The 21,504-nt window shown below is 37.1% G+C and overlaps 2 protein-coding genes across 2 annotated transcripts; one reads left to right on the forward strand and one right to left on the reverse strand.

The window, feature by feature from the left end:
- The first annotated feature begins 122 nt into the window (after positions 1-122).
- gba1 (glucosylceramidase beta 1) lies at positions 123-9,060 on the forward strand. Its single transcript, XM_073847131.1, has 10 exons — positions 123-419; positions 523-711; positions 1,161-1,307; positions 1,394-1,527; positions 4,561-4,733; positions 4,856-5,093; positions 5,183-5,407; positions 6,966-7,129; positions 8,401-8,517; positions 8,611-9,060. The coding sequence occupies exons 1-10, from the start codon at positions 365-367 to the stop codon at positions 8,714-8,716; spliced, it is 1,548 nt and encodes a 515-aa protein (XP_073703232.1). The 5' UTR covers positions 123-364; the 3' UTR covers positions 8,717-9,060.
- A 2-nt stretch (positions 9,061-9,062) lies between these two features.
- rnf115a (ring finger protein 115a) lies at positions 9,063-20,965 on the reverse strand. Its single transcript, XM_073847132.1, has 9 exons — positions 20,843-20,965; positions 19,746-19,804; positions 16,509-16,563; positions 16,112-16,380; positions 13,940-14,008; positions 13,061-13,133; positions 12,881-12,974; positions 12,452-12,567; positions 9,063-10,059 (listed from the first exon to the last, which is right to left on the reverse strand). The coding sequence occupies exons 1-9, from the start codon at positions 20,918-20,920 to the stop codon at positions 9,940-9,942; spliced, it is 933 nt and encodes a 310-aa protein (XP_073703233.1). The 5' UTR covers positions 20,921-20,965; the 3' UTR covers positions 9,063-9,939.
- Between the last annotated feature and the right edge of the window lie 539 nt (positions 20,966-21,504).

Consider the following 21,504-nt stretch of genomic DNA (forward strand, 5'->3'; position numbering starts at 1 on the left):
ATTGAAAATATATATGAACCGAAGTGATATATATATATATAAATATTTCTCTTAAAAAAAACATTGTTGTTAAATGTCACGTGGTGAATGACGTGGTCATGTGATCGCAGTCTCACCCGGAACTCAGTCGCATGCTGTGTAATTGACTGTTTACATTCTAGAAGCTGTATACTAAAGACGAAAGTAGTACTTTAAACAACATTCAGAGGACAGTAATGCTATTAATATTTCCATTTTAGCTGTCTGATAAACGGTACATACACAAAAGCGTTTGTCTGCTAGGACAAAATCGTGAGAGTGGTTTTAATATGTGATAGAGCGTTGGTTTTTGCAACAGGAATCTCCACTAGATCTCATCGACAGAATGAGACAGACGGTTCTTTTCATTCTGCTGTCTGGAGTAATCACTATAGCAAGAGGTGTGTTTGATAATGTAACCAGATAAATAATATATAATATTATTCTCCTGTTTTATTTGTATCTCTCTGGTTGTTTGTGTCACTTCGGTTCATATGTGTCCAGCTGACGACTGTCAAGCAGTGAACTTCGGTCATGGTTCGGTTGTGTGCGTGTGCAATGCGACATACTGCGACTCGGTGGGCCGGATTGGGTTGCCAGATCCCGGTCAGTTCTTGTCATATGTCAGCAGTAAAACTGGCAGCAGACTCCTGAAGAGTCAAGGCCAGTTTCAAAAGAACAGTACAGGTGCAGGTGAGTGTCTACAGATAATGTGCAACTAATATCAACGTGTCTTAAAGGATTAGTTTACCCCACAATGAAAATCTGTCATGATTTACTCACCCTCATGAGTCATTTCAATGCAAAACATTAAGACTTCTGTCATCTATTTATTACATCTATTAAATGTCTGCACAACCAAACTTGCAATGCATCAAATAAAATAAATTGAGCTCATCAAATATGATAAACACCAAACACCAAAAATATTTAAATAAAATAAAAATAAATAAAAAACAGTATTTTAAATAGTAAAAAATATTTCAACATTTTTCTGTTTATGCTTTGGATCAACTAAATGCAGGCTTGGTGAGCAGAAGAGACTTCCTTAAAAAACTTTTGACTGATAGTGTATAATATATAATTATATATATTATCCAGTCAAACCCCCTGAACCCCTCTTTTTATCTCCTCAATCTCAGCTCTCCGAATCACTCTGAATCTCAGTCAGAAGTATCAGCGCATTAAAGGATTCGGGGGAGCCATGACAGATGCGGCAGCCATGAATATTCTGTCCCTGTCCTCTGGAGCTCAGGACCAGCTGCTCAGACAGTACTTCTCCCCAGATGGTGAGAGGGACAGAGATTTAGAAAGGCAAAAGAAAATAGCTTCAGCATTATAAGTTCTGAATAGTCCACATCTCTGTCTGTCACAGGTATAGAGTACCGTTTTGTGAGAGTGCCGATGGCCAGTTGTGATTTCTCAACTCGCCTCTACACATACGCTGACACTCCAGGAGACTACGATCTCCAGAATTTCATCCTGGCCAAAGAGGATATTCACATGAAGGTATCATAGGGAAAAAAAACACCATCACATTATAGGTGTGCTATAATAAAGAAATAGTTCACCCAAAAATAAAAACTGTCATTAACTACTCACCCTCATGTCGTTCCAAACCCGTAAGACCTTTATTCATCTTCAGAACACAACTTAAGATATTTTTGTTGAAATCCAAGAGCTTTTTGACCCTGCATAGACAGCAACACAACTACCATGATCAAGGCCCAGAAAAGTAGTAAGGACTTTAGTAGTAAGCATTTTACTAAAATTGGCCCTGCCCCTTTTATTATGTTTTGGTGTCCCTTTGCGACATTGAGTTAAAAGTTAAACTTTTTTTTTTTGATAACTATTAATATTTGCTCTCCAGAGAATCTTCCCGCACTGGTTTGGTTTCGATCAGGCGGTAAGAAACTTCGCAAAAGTAGGTTTTTCAAAAAAATAAAAAATACCCCCAAAATTTGCCAGGCTCAAGATCAAATTTGAGGCATGCATTTGTCTCACGTTGCGTGAGCCAAGGATTCCAATTACATAATACACTTGAGCCTGTGACAGGTTTAGGAGTTCACTGTAGCTCCCCCATCCGGCCAATTGTGGCGAGTCTTGGTGATTTTGTTGCTGGTGTGAGTACTACCATCCCTCCAAGTTTCAAGTCTCTACGACTTATGGTTTGGTCTGCTGCGATAAGTTTTATGTGGAGCATGCTGATCCTTTTTAACAATTACAATAGAGTTTCAAGCTTGAAGCCCTAAAAAGTTGAACTATCAACACTCCGATGCAAAGACACGCCAAAACATTAGAAAGGGGCTGAGCCGCCTTTACTAAAACGGCTATAACTTATGATCGGAATGAGATATCTTTGTCAAACTCACAATGTGTATGCGCTAAATCTGAGGTCACATGAAAAAAGTTGCGGAGCTTGGCCACTTGGTGTAGCTCTAAGAGGGGAAAAAAAAACATAAAAACGGCCATAAGTAAGCAACCGTTTGTCCTATTGACGTGAAAATCTTTACGCACACTCTTGGTCCAGGACATTTGCGTATCTCAAAAAAACATGTCTGCCATAGGCCAATGAACTTTGAACACCTATAAGACACGGTTAACAGAGGTTGATCGAAACGAAACTCTGCGAGTCTGTTTGACTCACAACCCTAAAGGTCTGTGAAAAATTTGAAAGAAATCTGCCACCTATTTTTCAAGGGCATAAATTATTGTATATTGCAGTTTTTCACACATACGCACAATATTCATATCATATTATAGACCTACTTATTCTCTCTAGGTCAATAATTATCAAAAAATTTTGAAATTTACCCTTTGAAAAGCTAGGCTCTTTGAAAAGCTAGTTTTCTAGTTTAGAAAAAAGCCTGTCCAAATATGCCCAATAACCTATAAAGCCTAAATGAAAACTCAAAACCTAGTGAGCACATGCGAGGATATCTCAGTTACAGGCATTTTACTCAAAGTGACCCTGCCCCTTTCTAGTGTTTTGGCATCCCTTTGTGACGGTGAGTTGAAAGTTCAACTTTTTTATTATTGATATTCACTCTCCAGAGTATCTTCCCGCACTGGTTTAGTTCCGATCGGGCGGAAAACCTAGGACTACTTCGCAAAAGTAGGTTTTTCAAAAAAACAAAATCCAAAAATTTCGCCAGGCTCACGATCAAATCTGAGGCATGCGTTTTGTCTCATGTTGCGTAAGCCAAGGATTCCAATGACACTTGAGCCTGCAACTGACGGTTTAGGAGTTTGCTGTTTGCTTGATCGCTGTAGCTCCCCCATCAGGCCCCCATTGTTGGCAGTGTGAGTACTACCATCCCTCCAAGTTTCAAGTCTCTACGACTTACGGTTTGGTCTGCCCGATGAATTTTACATGGAGCGTGCTGATCCTTGGCCATTTTTAACAATTACAATAGAGTTTTAGCGCTACAAGCTTGAAACCCTAAAAAGTTGAACTATCAACACTCCGACGCAAAGAGACGCCAAAACATTCGAAAGGGGCTGGGCCGCTTTTACTAAAACGGCTACAACTATTGATCGGAATGAGATATCTTCGCCAAACTCACAACGTGTATGAGCTGAATCTAAGGTCACATGGTGGCGCTATAATTTTTTTTTTTTAAACGGCCATAACTATGCAACCGTTTGTCCTATTAATGTGAAAATCTGTACACATTCTCTTGGTCCAAAATGCCACAAGTGGCTGTAAGGACATTTGCATATATCAAAAAACATGGCCGCCATAAGCCGATGAATTTTCAGTACCTATTAGACAAGGTTAACAGAGGTTAATCGGAATGAAACTCAGCAGGTCTGTGAGATATTTGAAAGAAATCAGCCACTGGGGGGGTAATATCCCATTTTTCAAGGGCATAAACAATTGCACGGTTTTTCACACTTACACACAATATTCATATCATACGATAGACCTCCTCATTCCGAACAACTTTGCCTCTAGAACCATTGCTGTCAATCAAACCATTTGTTTAAGGATCATGAAAATATAATAAACCTGCTTTTGTGAACTAGTCCTTGGTTTTTTACCTAAAAAAAAAAAAAAAAAAAAACACTGCAAAAAGGGGCCTGTCCAAATATATCCAAGAGCCTATAAAGCCTAAACGAAAACTCAAAACTTCACGAAACCTGGTGAACACATGCAACAGTTGATTCTAAACAAGCATGCAACATTTTAGGGAGATCGGACTATAGCTGCCACTATCTGTCATAAATGATAAAAAACTTAATATTTCTATGGTAAATTACCTGGATTTGCTAAAAAGTGCTGTTTTTAATCATTAATTTAGATGATTACAGGCTTTTTTTTTTTTTTACATATGTGCTTAAATGCCTTAAATCGCTTGAACCCTGGTAATCATTCCTTGCAGCTATATTCTTGTTTGTTATTTTGCAAAGTGACTCAGTATCTGCTCACACATTGTTAAACCAAAAACTGCAGTATTTTCATATACGATACATATTGCACATCCCTAATCACAAAACCGCAGATGTCCTATTCTAATTCAAGTCATCTTTTTCTCCCAGATTCCCCTGCTGCAGCGGGCACAGGCTCTCTCTGCCCAGCCTCTCAATCTATTTGCCAGTGCCTGGAGCGCCCCCGCCTGGCTAAAGACCAATGGTGCGCTGACTGGCAAGGGCTCCCTCAAAGGCAAGCCAGGAGGCAAAGAGCATAAGACCTGGGCTCAGTACTACATCAGGTGCATGACGGAACCTAAAACTGTAAAAATAAAAATATCTTAACTATAATGGTAACAACTACAAAAACAAACACATTCATAGCCTTTCAAACCTTTTAATAACGACTTTTGCCTGTCTTTAGATTTCTAGAGGAGTATCAGAAATATAATGTTTCTTTCTGGGGGTTGACGTCAGGAAACGAGCCCACTGCAGGTGAAATGACAAATTACAGTTTTCAGGCTTTGGGTTTTACTCCGGAGACACAGCGCGACTGGATTGCCCTGGATCTGGGTCCAAGACTCCATTCCTCATCCTTTCCCCAAACCCGCCTTATGATCCTCGATGACAACCGACTTCTGCTTCCACACTGGGCCAAAGTTGTAAGTGAGGATGGGTGGATGTTCATGAAGATGCAGGTGGTGGCAAAACTCGTTCATCACTGTCTCTTCACCTCTCTTCCCTGTTGTAGGTTCTGAGTGACATACAAGCAGCACGTTATGTCCATGGGATTGGTTTTCACTGGTATCTAAACAACATTGCGCCAGCTGACATCACCCTGACAAACACACACCACCTCTACCCAGAGTACTTCCTGTTTGGCACCGAGGCGTGCGCTGGGTGGAATCCGCTGGATCGTGGAGTGCGTCTGGGCAGCTGGGACAGAGCAGAAAGCTATGCACATGACATCTTACAGGTACTTGATGATGAGCTAAATACTATTTGGAATATAAATAGAAATTATTATTTACTGTATATAACAACAGCATATGTAAATAACATGTTTAAAGGGATGGTTCACCTAAAAATGAAAATTCTGTCATTAATTACTCACTCTCATGTCATTCCAAATCCATAAGACCTTCGTTCATCTTCGGAACACAAATTGAGATATTTTTGATGAAGGTGAGGGTGAGTAATCAATGACAGAATTTTCTTTTTTGGGTGAACTACTCTTAAGGCATAATGTTCATCCAGCTGGTTATCATCGCAGAATACATTATCCCACTTATTACACAGCTACTTCCCACTTAAGTAAATATTTGGACCAAAATATTAATTTGAGCTGAAATATTGTATTAGCTTGCTAAACGCAAAGCTTACGTGAAGAGAATGGTTTGTAGTAAGTAGCTTTTTGCCAAGACAAATGAACAAGTTCAAACTAGAAGGACGTTTAAGGGATAAGGTACAGTCATAACACTTATAACACAGCTTTTCTCCTCATAAATAATTCAATAAAATCATTATGTACTGTATAATAATGGTGTTAGTTTTAAGGGTTTAGATTCAGTAGAAAATATATAATTAAACATTAAAAATATATTATTTATTATTATTTAATAAAGGCTTACACGTGGAGTTTATTAATATTTAATGTTATTTATAAATATTTAAAATTCTTAATTCATATTATATTTATTTAACATTTATTTTATATATAAGCCCTTTTCCCTTCCCATCTCTTGTGTTTCCCCTGAAAAAGATAATAAATTATATTTCTAGAAAATTTTTTAGGCAAAATTTTATGGGGCAGCACTGCTACTAATATACATAGTAGTTGAAATATAATATATAGAAAACGTATGTAATCATTTAAAAAAAAAATACCATATACACTACTAGTTTTTAAAATAATTATTTTAGAATTGTGAAATATTTTTACTATATTTGTATTTAAAATAACTGTTTTCTATTTTAATATATTTTAAAATGTAATTTAATCCTGTGATCAAAGCTGAATTTTCAGCATCATTACTCCAGTCTTCAGTGTCACATTATCCTTCAGAAATCATTCAAATATGCTGATTTGCTGTTCAAGAAACATGTTGTATAATTATCAACAATATTTAAAAAAAATTAGTACATCTTTTCATGATTCTTTGATGAATAAAAAGATCCATAGATCAGCATTTATCTGAAATAAGAAGCTTTGGTAACATATACACTATACCATTCACAAGCTCGGAGTCAGAAGTGTTTTTTTTTGTTTGTTTCTAATAGGAACTATATTAATTAATACTCTTATTTAGCCAGGATGATTTAAATTGAGCAGCAACTCAGAATATTCTAATGATTTCTGAAGGATCATGTGACTGGAGTAATATTGTTTTAAAAAATAGCTTTGAAATCACAGGAATAAATTACATTTAAAAAAATACTCAAATAGAAAACAGTTTTTTTAAATAGTAAAAATATTTCAGAATTTTGCTGTTTTTGCTCTTTTTCTAATGTAATGTAACTTTCTCTTTAATTAGGACCTGAATAACTATGTGACAGGCTGGACAGACTGGAACTTAGCCCTTAATCAGGATGGAGGGCCAAACTGGGTTAAAAACTTTGTAGACAGCCCCATTATTGTGGATTCGAGTAAAGATGTCTTCTACAAGCAACCCACCTTCTACAGTATGGCCCACTTTAGGTATGACTTGTTTAAGGCACCATCAACTGTCACAGGATTCAGCTCTTGCAAATCTTAAAGGTGTAGTTCACCCAAAAATGAAAATAGTGTCATTAATTACCCTCATGTTGTTCCAAACCCATAGCACCTTTGTTCATCGTCAAAACACAAAATAAGATATTTTTGATGAATCCAAACTGAAATACTGTAGAACACTTCGTGGTACTCTCTTAAATGGCACTAGGGTGACGCGGAAAAGAATTGTTGAATAAAGTTTTTTTGCGAAACAAAAAGTATTCTTCTAGCTTCATAAAATTACAGTTGAACCACAGATGTCACATGGACTATTTTGTTGATGTTCTTGGTACCTTTCTGGACCTTGAACATGGTAGGACTGCTGACTATGGAAGCTCAGAAAGTTTTTTGATGTTTATCTGCTCACCCCCAGGGCATCCAAGATGTAGGTGACTTTGTTTCTTCAGTAGAACACAAACAAAGATTTTTAACTCAAACCGTTGCAGTCTGTCAGTCATATAATGGCAGTCAATGAGACCCACGGCTTTGAGAGTCAAAAAAACATACACAGACAAAACCAAATCAAACCCTTCGGCTCGTGACAATACATTGAGGTTTTAACACACAAAACTAAACAGTATTTATGTCATTTTTTTTTTTTTACCTCTGATCTACTGCAATGTCCAGCTGTCCTAAGCACGTTCACAACAACTGGCATGTGACGAAGAGCAAGCAACCATAACTTCAGTCAGTCAGGCTCAGAAGTTGAAAAGGTGAAAAGTCAACACTCCCGGATGAGTTTGCTCAAGCAAACGTAATCTTTTAATTGGTTGCAACAATCAGGATAAGCACAAGTAATTACCATTTTGAGTAGCCATCGTACGCACAAAAAATACTATTTAGTTTCATGCACAGACCAGTTGTTTCGTGTGTTAAGACCTCAATGTATCGCCACGAGCTGACAGGTTTAATTTGGTTTTGTATGTGTATGTTTTTTTGACTCTCAAAGCCGTGGGTCCCATTGACTGCCATTATATGACTGACAGACCGCAACAGAATGAGTTAAAAATCTTAGTTTGTGTTCTACTAAAGAAACAAAGTCACCTACATCTTGGATGCCCTGGGGGTAAGCAGATAAACATAATTGTCATTTTTGAGTGAACTCTTTAAATTTCCATCATACTTGGGTTCTCAGTGAAATAATCCAAATGCAGCATTCTTTAATACAGTATGCTGAACTGTGTCTGACTAACCTTTTGTACCTTTAAACCTGACAGTAAGTTCCTGTGGGAGGAGTCACAGAGAGTGGGCGTGTCCTTCAGTCAGCACACCAGCCTGGAAATTTCTGCCTATATCAGATCTGATGCCTCAGCCGTGTTAATCATTCTAAACAGGTAGAAGAATGTTATCATTTACGCTCAACTGGTGTTGTTACATACCAGTGTTACATCAGATTATATTATATATAACATGTTACAAAATTGCAGGTCTGATGAAGAGGTGCAGTTTGAAGTTTGGGATCAAACGCTGGGCTTTTTGCCAGGAAGTGCTCCACCCCACTCCATCCTTACACTCCTCTGGAGCAGACGTTGAATGGCTGTACCAAACACTGGATGTCAATAAGCTACATATGCACCCTAAAGACTAACTCAAATCATTTCAGTCAAGCTTTAAGCCAGTAACATTTCAAATGACTGCAGCAACCACGATTACTAAGAAATCATTTCGCTAGGCTCAACATTGGGTTATAATCTAAGCCTTTTGATGCACACTAGGATTTAACAGTCAAAAGATGATTTATGGGGCAATTATGAATGATCAAAATCATAGTCATGTTTTAACAAGCAATGCTAACATTCCTGGAGAAACTTGATGTATAAAATTCCTTGCACGGAACACAAGAATTAAAAGGACGCAATAAAAACTATTCACAGACATCTCTTCTGAGAATGCATATTTATGTCAGCAAAACTCAATAGGAAGGTCCTCACTTGTTGTTCATCTGTTTCATAAGGTCGACATGTTTCCTGGTTTTTATTCGGTTTTATTATTAATACATCATGGTCATACACATCATATAATATATATTTATATACTTTAATATTTAGCAATTCATTGTCATTTCCATCATCAATGTTTTTTTTTTGTTTTTGTTTTTTTTGTCTTCCTTAAATGAGTTTTCCAACTAAAATTATTTACATTAGAAGAAACTGTAATAGAAATGAGTGAAAAGAACAAAATCAAATTAAACTGAATGACATTGACGGGTTTGTGATATATACACACCAGAGTTGGAATCAAAAAAGGAGAGAGAGACATAACTTCATGATCTCCTGGACAAAAGGGATGAGAGAACAAAAGCAACGTTTATAAACCGCAAAGACACGGCACCCCATCCCAATGAGAATTCACATTGAACGATAAAAGGCGCTATCCGGGGAGTACAGCTCGTCTCCGGGAAACCGAACGCTGTACCATCTAAATGTGGGTTGGGAGTTGTGCTGCTATAGCAACAATATGTGCCCGACCCTACCCTCACCCTCACCCTCACCCTCCACTGTTTGTTTGTTCACTCAGGTTAGAATAAGGGAAGGGTAAACGAAGCGGAATTCTGTGTGGAGGGGATCAAAGACGTCTGAGAGACACAGAAACATTAAGATAGACAACTGAGAAGGACTGTGTTAGAGAACACAAGTAAACAAACCATAGTAAAAATACACCAGCATGGTGGGATGAACACAAAAAAAAAGGAAAGACAAACAAGCTTGGGTTAAGACAGAGAGCTCGGATGAGATGGGCAGACGTGTGCGTGTGTTTCAGAAGGACCATCTCTCCGGTGTGCGAGGATCAGTGTTTAGGGAGGAAGGCTCTGATGAGGACTGAGTGCTGCTGTCATCCCCATTCAGGCTCTTCCTGCACACAGGACACGTGTCGTGCTTCGGGGAGAAGGAAGAAAAGAGAAAGGTATGTCAGTAATGGTTTGTGACCTTGAAAATATAGTTTAAATGAGTAGTTCACCCAAAAATAAAAATTCTGTCAATTACTCAACCTCAAACATGTAAGACCTTCATTCATCTTCGGAACACAAATTAAGATATTTTTAATGAAATCCTAGAGCTTTCTGACCCTGCATAGACAGCAGCGCAATTGACACGTTCGAGGCACAGAAAGTTAGTAAGGACATTGTGGTTCAACTTTAATGTTATGAAGCAAAAATAAGTTTGTTCAACAATTTCTTCTCTTCCACATACAGTTGCGGTCAAAAGTTTACATACACCTTGCAGAAACTGCAGAATGTTAATTATTTTACCAAAATGTTAGTTTTTATTTAGTACTGACCTGAATAAGATATTTCACACAATAGGTTTACATATAGTCCACAAGAAAAAAAACTAGTTAAATTTACAAAAATGATTCAAAAGTTTACATAAACTTGATTCTTAATACTATGTTGTTGACTGAATGATCCACAGCATTTTTCTGTTTTTTAAATGAGTTGTTCATGAGTCCCTTGTTTGTCCTGAACAGTTAAACTGACCGCTGTTCTTTAGAAAAATCCTTCAGGTCCCACAGATTTTTTTTTTTTCAGCATTTTTGTTCATTTGAACCCTTTCCAACAATGACTGTATGATTTTGACATCCATCTTTTCACACTGAGGACAACTGAGGGACTCGTATGCAACTATTACAGAAGCTTCAAACGCTTACTGATGCTCCAGAAGGAAAAACGATTCAATAAGAGCTGAGCCAGGGGTGTAAACTTTTGAACGGAATAAGGATGTGTACATTTTTCATATTTTTGCCTAAATATTTTTTTTTTTTTTTTTTATTTAGTACTGCCCTTCAGAAGCTACAGAAGATACTTACATGTTTCCCTGAAAACAAAATAAGTTAAAGTTACCCTGATCTTTAAATTCAAAATGTTTCCAGGTAACAACACAGTATTAAGAATCAAGTGTATGTTAACTTTTGAACAGGGTCATTTTTATAAATGTATCCATTATTTTCTCTTGTGGACTACATGTAAACATCTTTTATGTGAAATATCTTATTAAGGTAGGTACTATATAAAAAATAACATGCATTTTGTATTAACCCTCTATTTTGGTAAAATAATTAACATTTTGCAGATTCTGCAAGGTGTACGTAAACTATTGACTTTAACTGTACTGTATGTCTTTGGCACACATTCTTGAGAGTACCACAACACGTGTTTAACAATATCCTTACTACTTTTCTGGGCCTAGAAACATTTCAGCTGCGTTGCTGTCTTTGCAGGGTCAGAAAGCTCTTGGATATCATCAAAAATATCTTAATTTGTGTTCTGAAGATGAACAAAGGTCTTACAGGTTTGCAACTGCATGAGGGTGAATGACAAAATTTCCATTTTTTGGGTAAACTAACAGTTTAAAACTATAATTGAACCTAATAAGTGGCTTAAATCTGAGCATGACTAGATCTAATAAGCACAAAAATACAAACTTTCTAGTTCTGAACAAAATGTAACTACGGTTTACTCCCGACGCTGTCTGCTGTTTTGGTATCAGTGAACTCATAACAATAAATTCTGGTTTTGTATTACCCACAAAGGATACATATGATGGCTTTTATGGCTAAAACTACAACAAATGGATAGAGCTACTTTTTGTAAGGCAGTATAATTTCTCTGGTTACTGCTTATAACATCCTACTGTAGTGTAAAGCAAAAGTAATATATCCATGAAATATTCATTTTCATTTATTTTGCAGTGCAATTGTTTTACAAAATATGGCTATTAATGTCATAGGAATAACAATAATATAAAATTGTTGTTATTATATCCTAATTTGTTTGGCTTCCTAAAACACCAGTGTGAATATACCACAAATAAAAAGAGTGTTGAGTCCTCTTTAAAGTTCAGGTAAAAGTCAATTCACTTATTTTTTCTAAAGTTTTCTTAGTTAAGAATGTGGGTTTGACCTCTCAAAGTGCATTAGTTAGAATGATTTAACTTTAAAAAGTAAAAAAATATTTTTGTTCCAAGTCTTCATTTGTTTTTGTTTTGAAATATCGAGATTGTGACATTTTGATATTGTTACATCCCTATTCTAAACTGCGGGTCCAACTTTTAATTATATTTCTCAGATGTTTGTAAACACAAATAAAATTAAATGCTTTCCACAAGACTCTGTGCTTACTAGACATCTAGAAATATTTCCATCAGTGTTTATCATTTTGTCTTACTTCAAAGGATTCTCATATCTAAATGCGCTTATGACCTTTTTCCTATGTCTTTCCCCCATTCTCTCCCTTTAGTCCGGTTCCTTCCTCCCTATTGTTTCTCTCACCAGTTCAAGCCAGGGCACGATGCAGTCACTATGGAAGATGTGGTTACAGGGCAGCTGCCTGACCGGCTCGCCAATCGTGTAGTCTTCCTTACATACAGGGCACTCCATATTGCAGTCTGGGAAAAGTGAGGAGAGAGAGAGAGAGAGAGAGAGAGAGAGAGAGAGAGAGAGAGAGAGAGAGAGAGAGAGAGAGAGAGAGAGAGAGACAATGTGCAGGGGGTGAGAATAATGAGATTTCAGTAGACGAGCGTTGCCTTAAATAGGAATTATAATTCATCACCACACAAGACTCATACTGGTAAGTCAATGACCCCCACTGAGTCTGAGAGCCTTAAATCATCGCAAAAACGACACTGTGCCTCTGCCAGACCAGAAGACAAAAACAACAAGAGCTTCATAGAAAAAAGGGAAGAGAGAGGAGAGACTAACCAGTGTGTTCCTGAGTGATGATAACAGTGGGGAGGGAGGAAATTTTCTCTTTCTCAGCAGGAGGAGGACCTGTGTTCTCAAACTGACCCAATAACTGTGCGAAAGAAAAAACACAGATGATCAGCTTGTTTGCACAGAGCCATGGATCAGGTAATGTGCACACAACCCCAGCTCAGCTACCTGTGTGATGACTGCATCCAGACCCCCCTGTCCCCAGGCATAGTCCCCAGGGTTTGAGTGCAGCATGCCCGTCCTAATACACACAAACACCATTATATGTATATTATATAATATAAATATACAGTGGTGGACAAAATTATTAGAACACTAGTATTTTCACTGGCTAAAAATGGTTTTAAGTCAGTTATTTGTATCTTTTGCTGTAGTGTGTCAGTAGGAAATATCAGTTTACATTTCCAAACATTCATTTTGCCATTAATTGTAATAATTAAGTGAGATTTTTGTTTGCACAAGGAGTCTGACAACAGCCAGTGCTCCACACAGAGATCTGATCTTATCATCATTCAGTCTGTCTGAAATGACATGAAGAAACAAAACAAACTGAGACAAACTAAATCCAGATGAACTGTGGCAATCTCCAAAATGCTTCAAGAAACCTACTTGCAAAGCTACAGTACTGCTAAAAGTTTTAGGCACTTCTATTAACTAAATTAAATCAACATTTGGTGTGATTGTCCTTTCCGTTTAAAGCAGCTCTGCACTAGGTGCACTTGTGCTTATTTTTTCAGGTAGGTTTTCTTAAAGCATCCTAGAGACGTTAAAACAGTTCTTCTGGATTTAGTCTGTCTCAGTTTGTTCTCTTTCTTCATGTCATTCCAGACAGACTGGATGATGATGAAACACATCTGGATTGGATGAAAATGTTTGGAAATGTAAACTGATATTTGCTACTACTACAGCATAAGATAGAAATAACTGACTTAAGACCATGTTTTAGCTGGTGAAAATACTAATGTTTTAATAATTTTGTACTTTTCATTTATAACTGTAAATATAAAACATAGTTGCAAAACACTGAGTGAAAATGTTTTTTCTTACCATGACAGTGGAGGAGAGCCAGGTACTCCTGAATTGGCAAAAAGGCCTGCGAGAAACTGCTGTACTATTCTAGAAGGAGAGAGGAGACATTAGTGAGGAACCGATATTGGTGTGGGGGAATTCTGCCAACTTCCTTAATTTTATTTTTATTGAAATTTCATGAGCTGTTTTAATCAGTCATGTGACCCACATGAAGTACACATAAATATTGCCAGTAACTTCAAGACTGCAGATTTTGCTCTCCACATTTTTTTGTGGAACAAAACTGTGGTACACAACTACACATTGTACTTGTTGAAAAGAACAGTCTTACTCATGTTACAAAGCTGGAACAAGAACCATTTGGCATAAGACGTTTCATGTCAGATATAAATATATTGGTTTATTTATTACCTGTTTTTATTTTTATTTGCCATTCATTATGCCTATATAATTTTTTTTTTTCAAGTTTACTTCATTGGCTCTGAAGAAATCTAAATGTCTGGTCATTTAGAGTGTGTTCACATATGAAGTTCGATTTGTTTTGGTCATTTGGTCTGGACCAAAAAGAAAAAGATACATCCTGGTCCGCTTAGCGTTCACACTGGCATTTTTGACCGCGAACCTACAGATACCGAACCTAAAGGCATAGTGATACATTCTGATTAATTGGGTTGAATGACATCTATTTCATGACTGAACTCAACGAACATGCCAAACATAAGGAAAAGATGCGTTTGACTTATATGATGACTTATAACTATATGATTTGAACTCACAAAGACCTCATAAAAGGCACTTTATCTCCTCATTGCTCCACGTTTGCCCTCTGCTCATTTTGTTTTGAATACACCGCTTGTTCCCTTCATAAAATCATGTCGCATAGCATCGCATCTTGTCATTACTTTCTGTTTTTGGTTTGTTTAGAATTATTTGGCCCATGTTGCGTTCAGATTTCATTCGAACTGAACCAGAGTTTGTCTGGACGTGGAACAAGACCCATATTTTAGCAGTCTCAGTTTGCTTGTTTGGTGCACACCAGGGTTCGGATGGCAGAGTTCACACTTACTCAAATGAACCGCAACAACAGAGCCTTTGCACTAAAGTTCGTTTCAATCAAACCAAACATGACAAGTGTGAACACACACTTTGAAATAAACAACATCAAATGGCCTGTTCACAATAACGCTAAATATTAAAGAGATAGTTCACCCAAAATGAAAATTCTGTCATTAATTACTCACCCTCATGTCATTCCAAATCTGTAAGACCTTTGTTCATCTTCGGAACACAATTTTAATTTGAATTTTGATGAAATTCAAAGCTTTCTGACCCTGCATAGACATGTTCAAGGCCCAGAAAGGTAATAAGGACATTGTTAATATCCATGTAGTCTCAGCCTCAGACGTCACGCCCACGGAACGTTGGCTAAACGTCTGATGCATATGGTACGCTTAACTGGAAACACTTCAGGAATGTCGAAGTCGTCATCTGATTAGTTGAATTTGACCGGATTTCCGGAACACGCGAGTGTCGCGTTTATTTTCGGTCCGCTGGGAAACAAAGCGCAGACTGGTTTACTCGGCGTTTTGCTAAAAGGTGCTTATGCAGACGCCGTTGTTGTTAAACACATTTGCGACGTTCGCGAACAAATTACTGACTTCCTGCTTGTTCTCCCCCTTCTTCGTTAACTTTCAATGCTGAAACGTGACGCTGAACGAAACGAACTGTGATTGGTTGTTTGACATGTCGGTCAAACGGCCTTATAGGTGGGCCTTGGCCAATTAAAGCTGCCATGAATTCCAGACCTTCAGCCGTCAGTCTGAAGGTCTGGCTACGCGAGACTAATATCCATGTGACATCAGTGGTTCAACCGTAATGTTATGAAGCTATGAGAATACTTTTTGTGCCCAGAGAAAACAAAAATAACATCTTATTCAACTAATTTTCTTCCCTGTCAGTCTCCAGAGTACCACGACACATGCGTGTGGTGCTGCTGGAGCTGGCGTTCTTTTGGAAATTGTCAAAGAAATTATTGAATAAAGCCATAATTTTTGTTTTCTTTACACAAAGTGTTTTTGTAGCTTCAGAAAGTTATGGTTGAACCACTGATGTCACATGGACTATTTCAATGATGTCTTTACTACCTTTCTGAGCCACAAAACAAGTGCAAAACTGATCAATTAAACTTACCCCTCAACAGCGGGAGAGCGATCCGGTCGACTGCTTCCTCTGGATCGGTACCTCCTCTGAGTGTGCAGGCGTGGAGGACGACCAGGACCCCAATGCTCTCCTCCCCCTAGAGGGCCACCCAAGGACCCACCAAGCCCACCTGGGACAGAACCGCCGAACGGCCCTGTTCCGAGACTCCCAGACCCACTGCCCCCTCCAGGGACCCGCTCAGAATCAGGACTGTCTAAATCCAAACTGAACGGCCTCTCCACGAACAACAGCTGCCATAGCTACAGAAAAAAAAAGAGAGTTATGAATAAGTAGTACAAATGTACCTCATTCAAAAAGTCCTTATAAAAAGCTACATAATCTGTATCTCAGACAGGAAAGATGTTGTGGAAAGAAGGGGTCAACATACCTCGGCAAACTGTGAAGCTGTGTCATCAAGGCTATTTGAACTACTGTCCAGAAGACTAAGGATGAAACAATCACATTCATGTCAGATCTGGCTACGTATTGCAGTTTCATGGAACTTGGCAACACACACCGCAGTACAGCTGACTGTCACAGCGAGGGAGTCATCGATCTAAACCAGTGCTTCTCAATCCAGAACTGCACAATTTGGATGTCTCACTCATTTGAAGGTTAAGACAGCTGCCTCGCTGCCCATGGTGCCCAGACAATGACTACACAGAAGCATTTTCGTATGAAGGCACTCCTAAGAAAACGGGTTACGTCTGTTTTCATTTGAGCTTTAGTCATAACCAAGCAAATATTTAGTGACTGCAATGTTTATTGTTCATTAGTAATGAAGACAAGTGTTAAAAGAATTTAAAAAATGCAAGCATTTGTGACCTGGACCACAAAACCAGTCATAAGTGTATTTTTTTTTTAAAAATTGAGATGTATATATCATCTGAAAGCTGAATAAATAAGATTTCCATTGATGTATGGTTTGTTAGGATAGGACAATATTTGAAAATCTGAAATACTGAGAAAAATCGACTTTAAAATTGTCCAAATGAAGTTCTTAGCGATGATGCATATTACTAATCAAATATTAAAACATTGATATATTTACGGTAGGAAATGTACAAAATATCTTCATGGAACATGATCTTTACCTAATATCCTAATGATTTTTGGCATAAAAGAAAAATAGATCATTTTGACCCATACAATGTATTTTTGGCTATTGCTACAAATATATATATGCTACTTAAGACTGGTTTTGTGGTCCAGGGTCACATTTGTGAATTCATTTAATTAGCTTTTTAATCTATCGAATGCCATTTATATTCAACAGCTGAACTGATGATGACCAGCACTTCCCTACTACATAGTATACAAAATGAGTATATTAAAAGTGAAACAGTAAGTGAACAAGACCCAATTGAATGACTGCATCAGCTGAGACTGCATTTAACTGGTGGACACTTTGCAATCCCACAATGCCAAAGCAGCTGAAGAATCACCAGATTTAAAAAGTTGAGAGAGCTGTGAGTTGAGCAACTCTTTTCTGGTGTAAGTAGGTCAATGACAAATAAAAGCGTCCAAGATAAAGATATTTTATCAATCTTGTTTTTAACACGTGCCAAGTTCTTAGAGGTAAACTTATTAATTATATTTTCTTATGGTTTTGAAAATTATACAATGTTCAAGAAAACTTTCAATTTAATGACCCTAAAATGTCTTATGTTGTTACCATCAAGAGAAAGGTAATAACTTCTGCTCACCAAGCCTGCATTAATTTGATGCAAAGAAGAGAAAAAACAGTAACATATTCAAATATGTTAACTATTTAAAATAACTGTTTTCTATTTGAATATATTTTAGAATGTAATTAATTCCTGTGATCAAAGCTACATTTTCAGCATCATTATCCAGTCTTCAGTGTCACGTGATCCTTCAGAAATCATTCTAATATGGTGATTTGCTGTTCAAGAAACATTTATTACTATTATCAATATTTAAAACAGTTGAGTATGTTTATTTCATGATTCTTTGATGAATTAAAAGAACAAAAGATCAGCATTTATCTGAAATAAAAAGCTTTAGTAACATTATACACTATACCATTCAAAAGCTTGGAGTCAGTATAATTTTTTGGGAAAGTAATTATAGAAATTAATACTTTCATTTAGCAAGGATGCTTTAAATCGATCAAAAGTGATGATAAAGACATTTATAATGTTGCAAAAGATTTCCATTTCAGATAAATGCTGTTCTTCTAAACTTTCTACTCATCAAAGAAACCTGAAAAAAATTCTACTCAGCTGTTTTCAACATAATAATTATTATAATAAATGTTTTTCGAGCAGCAAATACGAATATTAGAATGATTTCTGAAAGATCATGTGACTGGAGTAATGATGCTAAAAAATTCAGCTTTGAAATCACAGGAATAAATTACAGTTTAAAATATATTCAAATAGAAAACAGTTGTTTTAAATAGTAAAAATATTTCAAAATTGTACCGTTTTTGCGTACTTTGGATCAAATAAATGCAGGCTTGGTAAGCAGAAGAGACTCCCTTAAAAAAATTTGACTGTTAGTGTAATTTTTTTTTTATCAAATATCATTAATTATTCAATCAGAAACAATATTACATTTACATTACATACGCTTTTTGGAGGGTTGAACCACAGGACATTTCACAACTTGAACTATAGTAACTTTGCCATGTCATAAAATGATCAAATTATGTATATTTTAAGACATTTTTGACCTTGATACACAGTCATGAGAGTCTACAAGGTCTACGACATCATTTCCTGTTTTATGTTTTTTTCATCTTTCTGCAAATCAGTTGCACCACATGATTTTCAAACAATTTATCTATTTATTATTTTTTATTACTTATTAAAACTTGCCAAACTATTTAATACTGTGTTTTAAATCATTATATGTATAGTTTGGATTTTTTATGCACTTCATATAAATAGATAGACCTACAAACTTCACAAATCACAATGTCATTGACAATTTGAAATGACTAGTTCAATACCACTCACGTAAATTATTTTCAAGGCTACTGCTAGTATATCATAAGCAAAGGAATATTCAACAGTCAAAGACAATGGCAACATGGGAGACGCTGTATGTCCAGCAATATATTCACAGCATTCAAAAGTACTTCAATCAACGGTCGAGAGGTTCTTCATGTACAGTACTTTCACAGAGTGCACTGAATATAATGATTTCAGACGCAGCACAGGTCTATCAAAGACTTAATCATGTAAATATAAAGAAGAGACATCCACAAAGTGCAGTACGCCAGAAATCTAAGGCAAGGATTGAGAACCACTCATCTAAATGCTCTCCCCAATAAATTCCAATATGACACAAACTAAACTGAGCTGGAATGAAACACAGTTTAATCAAACCCTTCATGTTTCTTCGGTGGTACAAACTGTGAATGATCTACAACATCTGCTTGATATATCAATATTAAAAAAATAACATCACAACTCATGTTCACATCTTTTACATCTCATGCCCATTTGGTGGTGCTACGAATCCAGGTGACACGATCGACTTATTTACATACTCCAGAAGGCACTGAAAGAGCTCCCATGGTAATCTAGCAGTGCAGGAGTTGCAACATGCCACTGGAAAGCAATGAATGAGGAAGTGCAGCCATTGAAAAGCTCACCTGGAGTCTTCTGTCACCTCTTCGATAAAGCCCGAGTCACATCTAGGACAGATATATTCCTGAACACAAGTGAAATCACAATTAGAATACATCGTTGGAGAAATCTCACTGTTAATATCAACACTGTAAATAAACAAACAAACAAGATAGCTGTGGTTTCCTGAGGACACATAGATTTGCATAGCACTACAACACACATTCATTTGAATTTTAAAACAAATAGTCCTGTATGAGGAGAGACACTCCCTTTAATGTGTGTCACAACAATTGCTGCCTGATTCAAGAGCCCGCTTCCCTATTTTTTTCTCTGATTGAACAGGTCAAGACAGGTCATCCTATGGGTCTCCAACAAAAGTAGGACAATGGCTGCTTATCTTGACATGCAGCACAACTGGGAACACTGTTCTGCCCCATTCACACTGTATACTAAGTTATGATTCATCTTCTGTGTACAGTAAGAGGTTTACTAAGTTAACTGGGTAGTAAACATGGGATTACACACAGACTAGGACAGCTCATGATGGATTGACTTACTGACACACTGACCAGCAAGTGCTTAAATTAAACAGCCATTGACAGATTTGCGATGTACGTCAAATGTCACAAATAAGTAAAACAGAAACAGAATTTTATGGTATTCCGGTTTCGCTTTTGAATGCATTCATGATTTATCACATCTTAAGATGTTTATTTAAATATCTAAACGGTAACAGTTAGAAATGAATGCTTTTTAAAGCTTAACGTGTCTTAACATGTACAAAAGTCACTATTTGTACAGAAAGACAATACGAAAACATACCAAATACACAAGACTTTGAGTGTAGCATCTGTGCTAAAGATAAAACACGTCTTTTTTCTTTGTTTTTACCGGCACTATCACCAGTCTTAGGTTTAGAAATTCCGGTCATCGATAAATACCTTTGTTTTTAGTGTGTATATACAAACAACAAGGCACGACAGGCCTTTCGCCCACATCAGGTTGATACACTGCTACCATGCTAACTTTAGCAAAACAGCGAAACCTGCGAGAACGACAGCGGGTGTACAGAAACCGATTATGATGAACCGGCTGTGTGTTACTAGCGACGCGGACTCACCGGTAATTTGGGGCTCACTTCACCCTTACAACAGTGACAGAAGAAGCGATGCGGAGGGACCGCCGCAGCCTCCGCCATGTTTTCCGTGAGACCGTCTGTGTCCCAAACAGCAGCAGCGCTGGCCGTCGGTCCGCCCACTGCAGAGGGAGGCGCTCTGACATGAGTGTTCAGAAGTCCGATTCATTTTAGCGACTCGAGTCGATTCACTCGGACGGTTCGTTTAATGAACTCGTCAAAGCAATACACTGATTCGGAGCCAAGTTTATTTGTGACCCTGGACCACAAAACTAGTCATAAGGGTCATTTTTTTAATTGAGATTTATACATCATTTGAAATCTGAGGGTGCAAAAAAAAAAAAAAAAAAAAAAAAAAAATATTATGAAAATGACCTTTAAAGCTGTCCAAATGAAGTTCTTATAAGAATTTTTTTGTGATATATTTACGGTAGGAAATGTACAAAATATCTTCATGGAACATGATCTTTACTTAATATCCTAATGATTTTCTGCATAAAAAATATTGACCCATACAATGTATTTTTGGCTATTGCTACAAATATACCCGTGCTACTTATGACTGGTTTTGTGGTCCAGGGTCACATTTGTTACACATCCTTACAGCATGAAATGTGCTATCTATAAGCCTCTAAAAGTAAAGTTAA

This window comes from Garra rufa, chromosome 9 (assembly GCF_049309525.1).
Source record: "Garra rufa chromosome 9, GarRuf1.0, whole genome shotgun sequence".
In the NCBI taxonomy this organism is placed as follows: domain Eukaryota; kingdom Metazoa; phylum Chordata; class Actinopteri; order Cypriniformes; family Cyprinidae; genus Garra; species Garra rufa.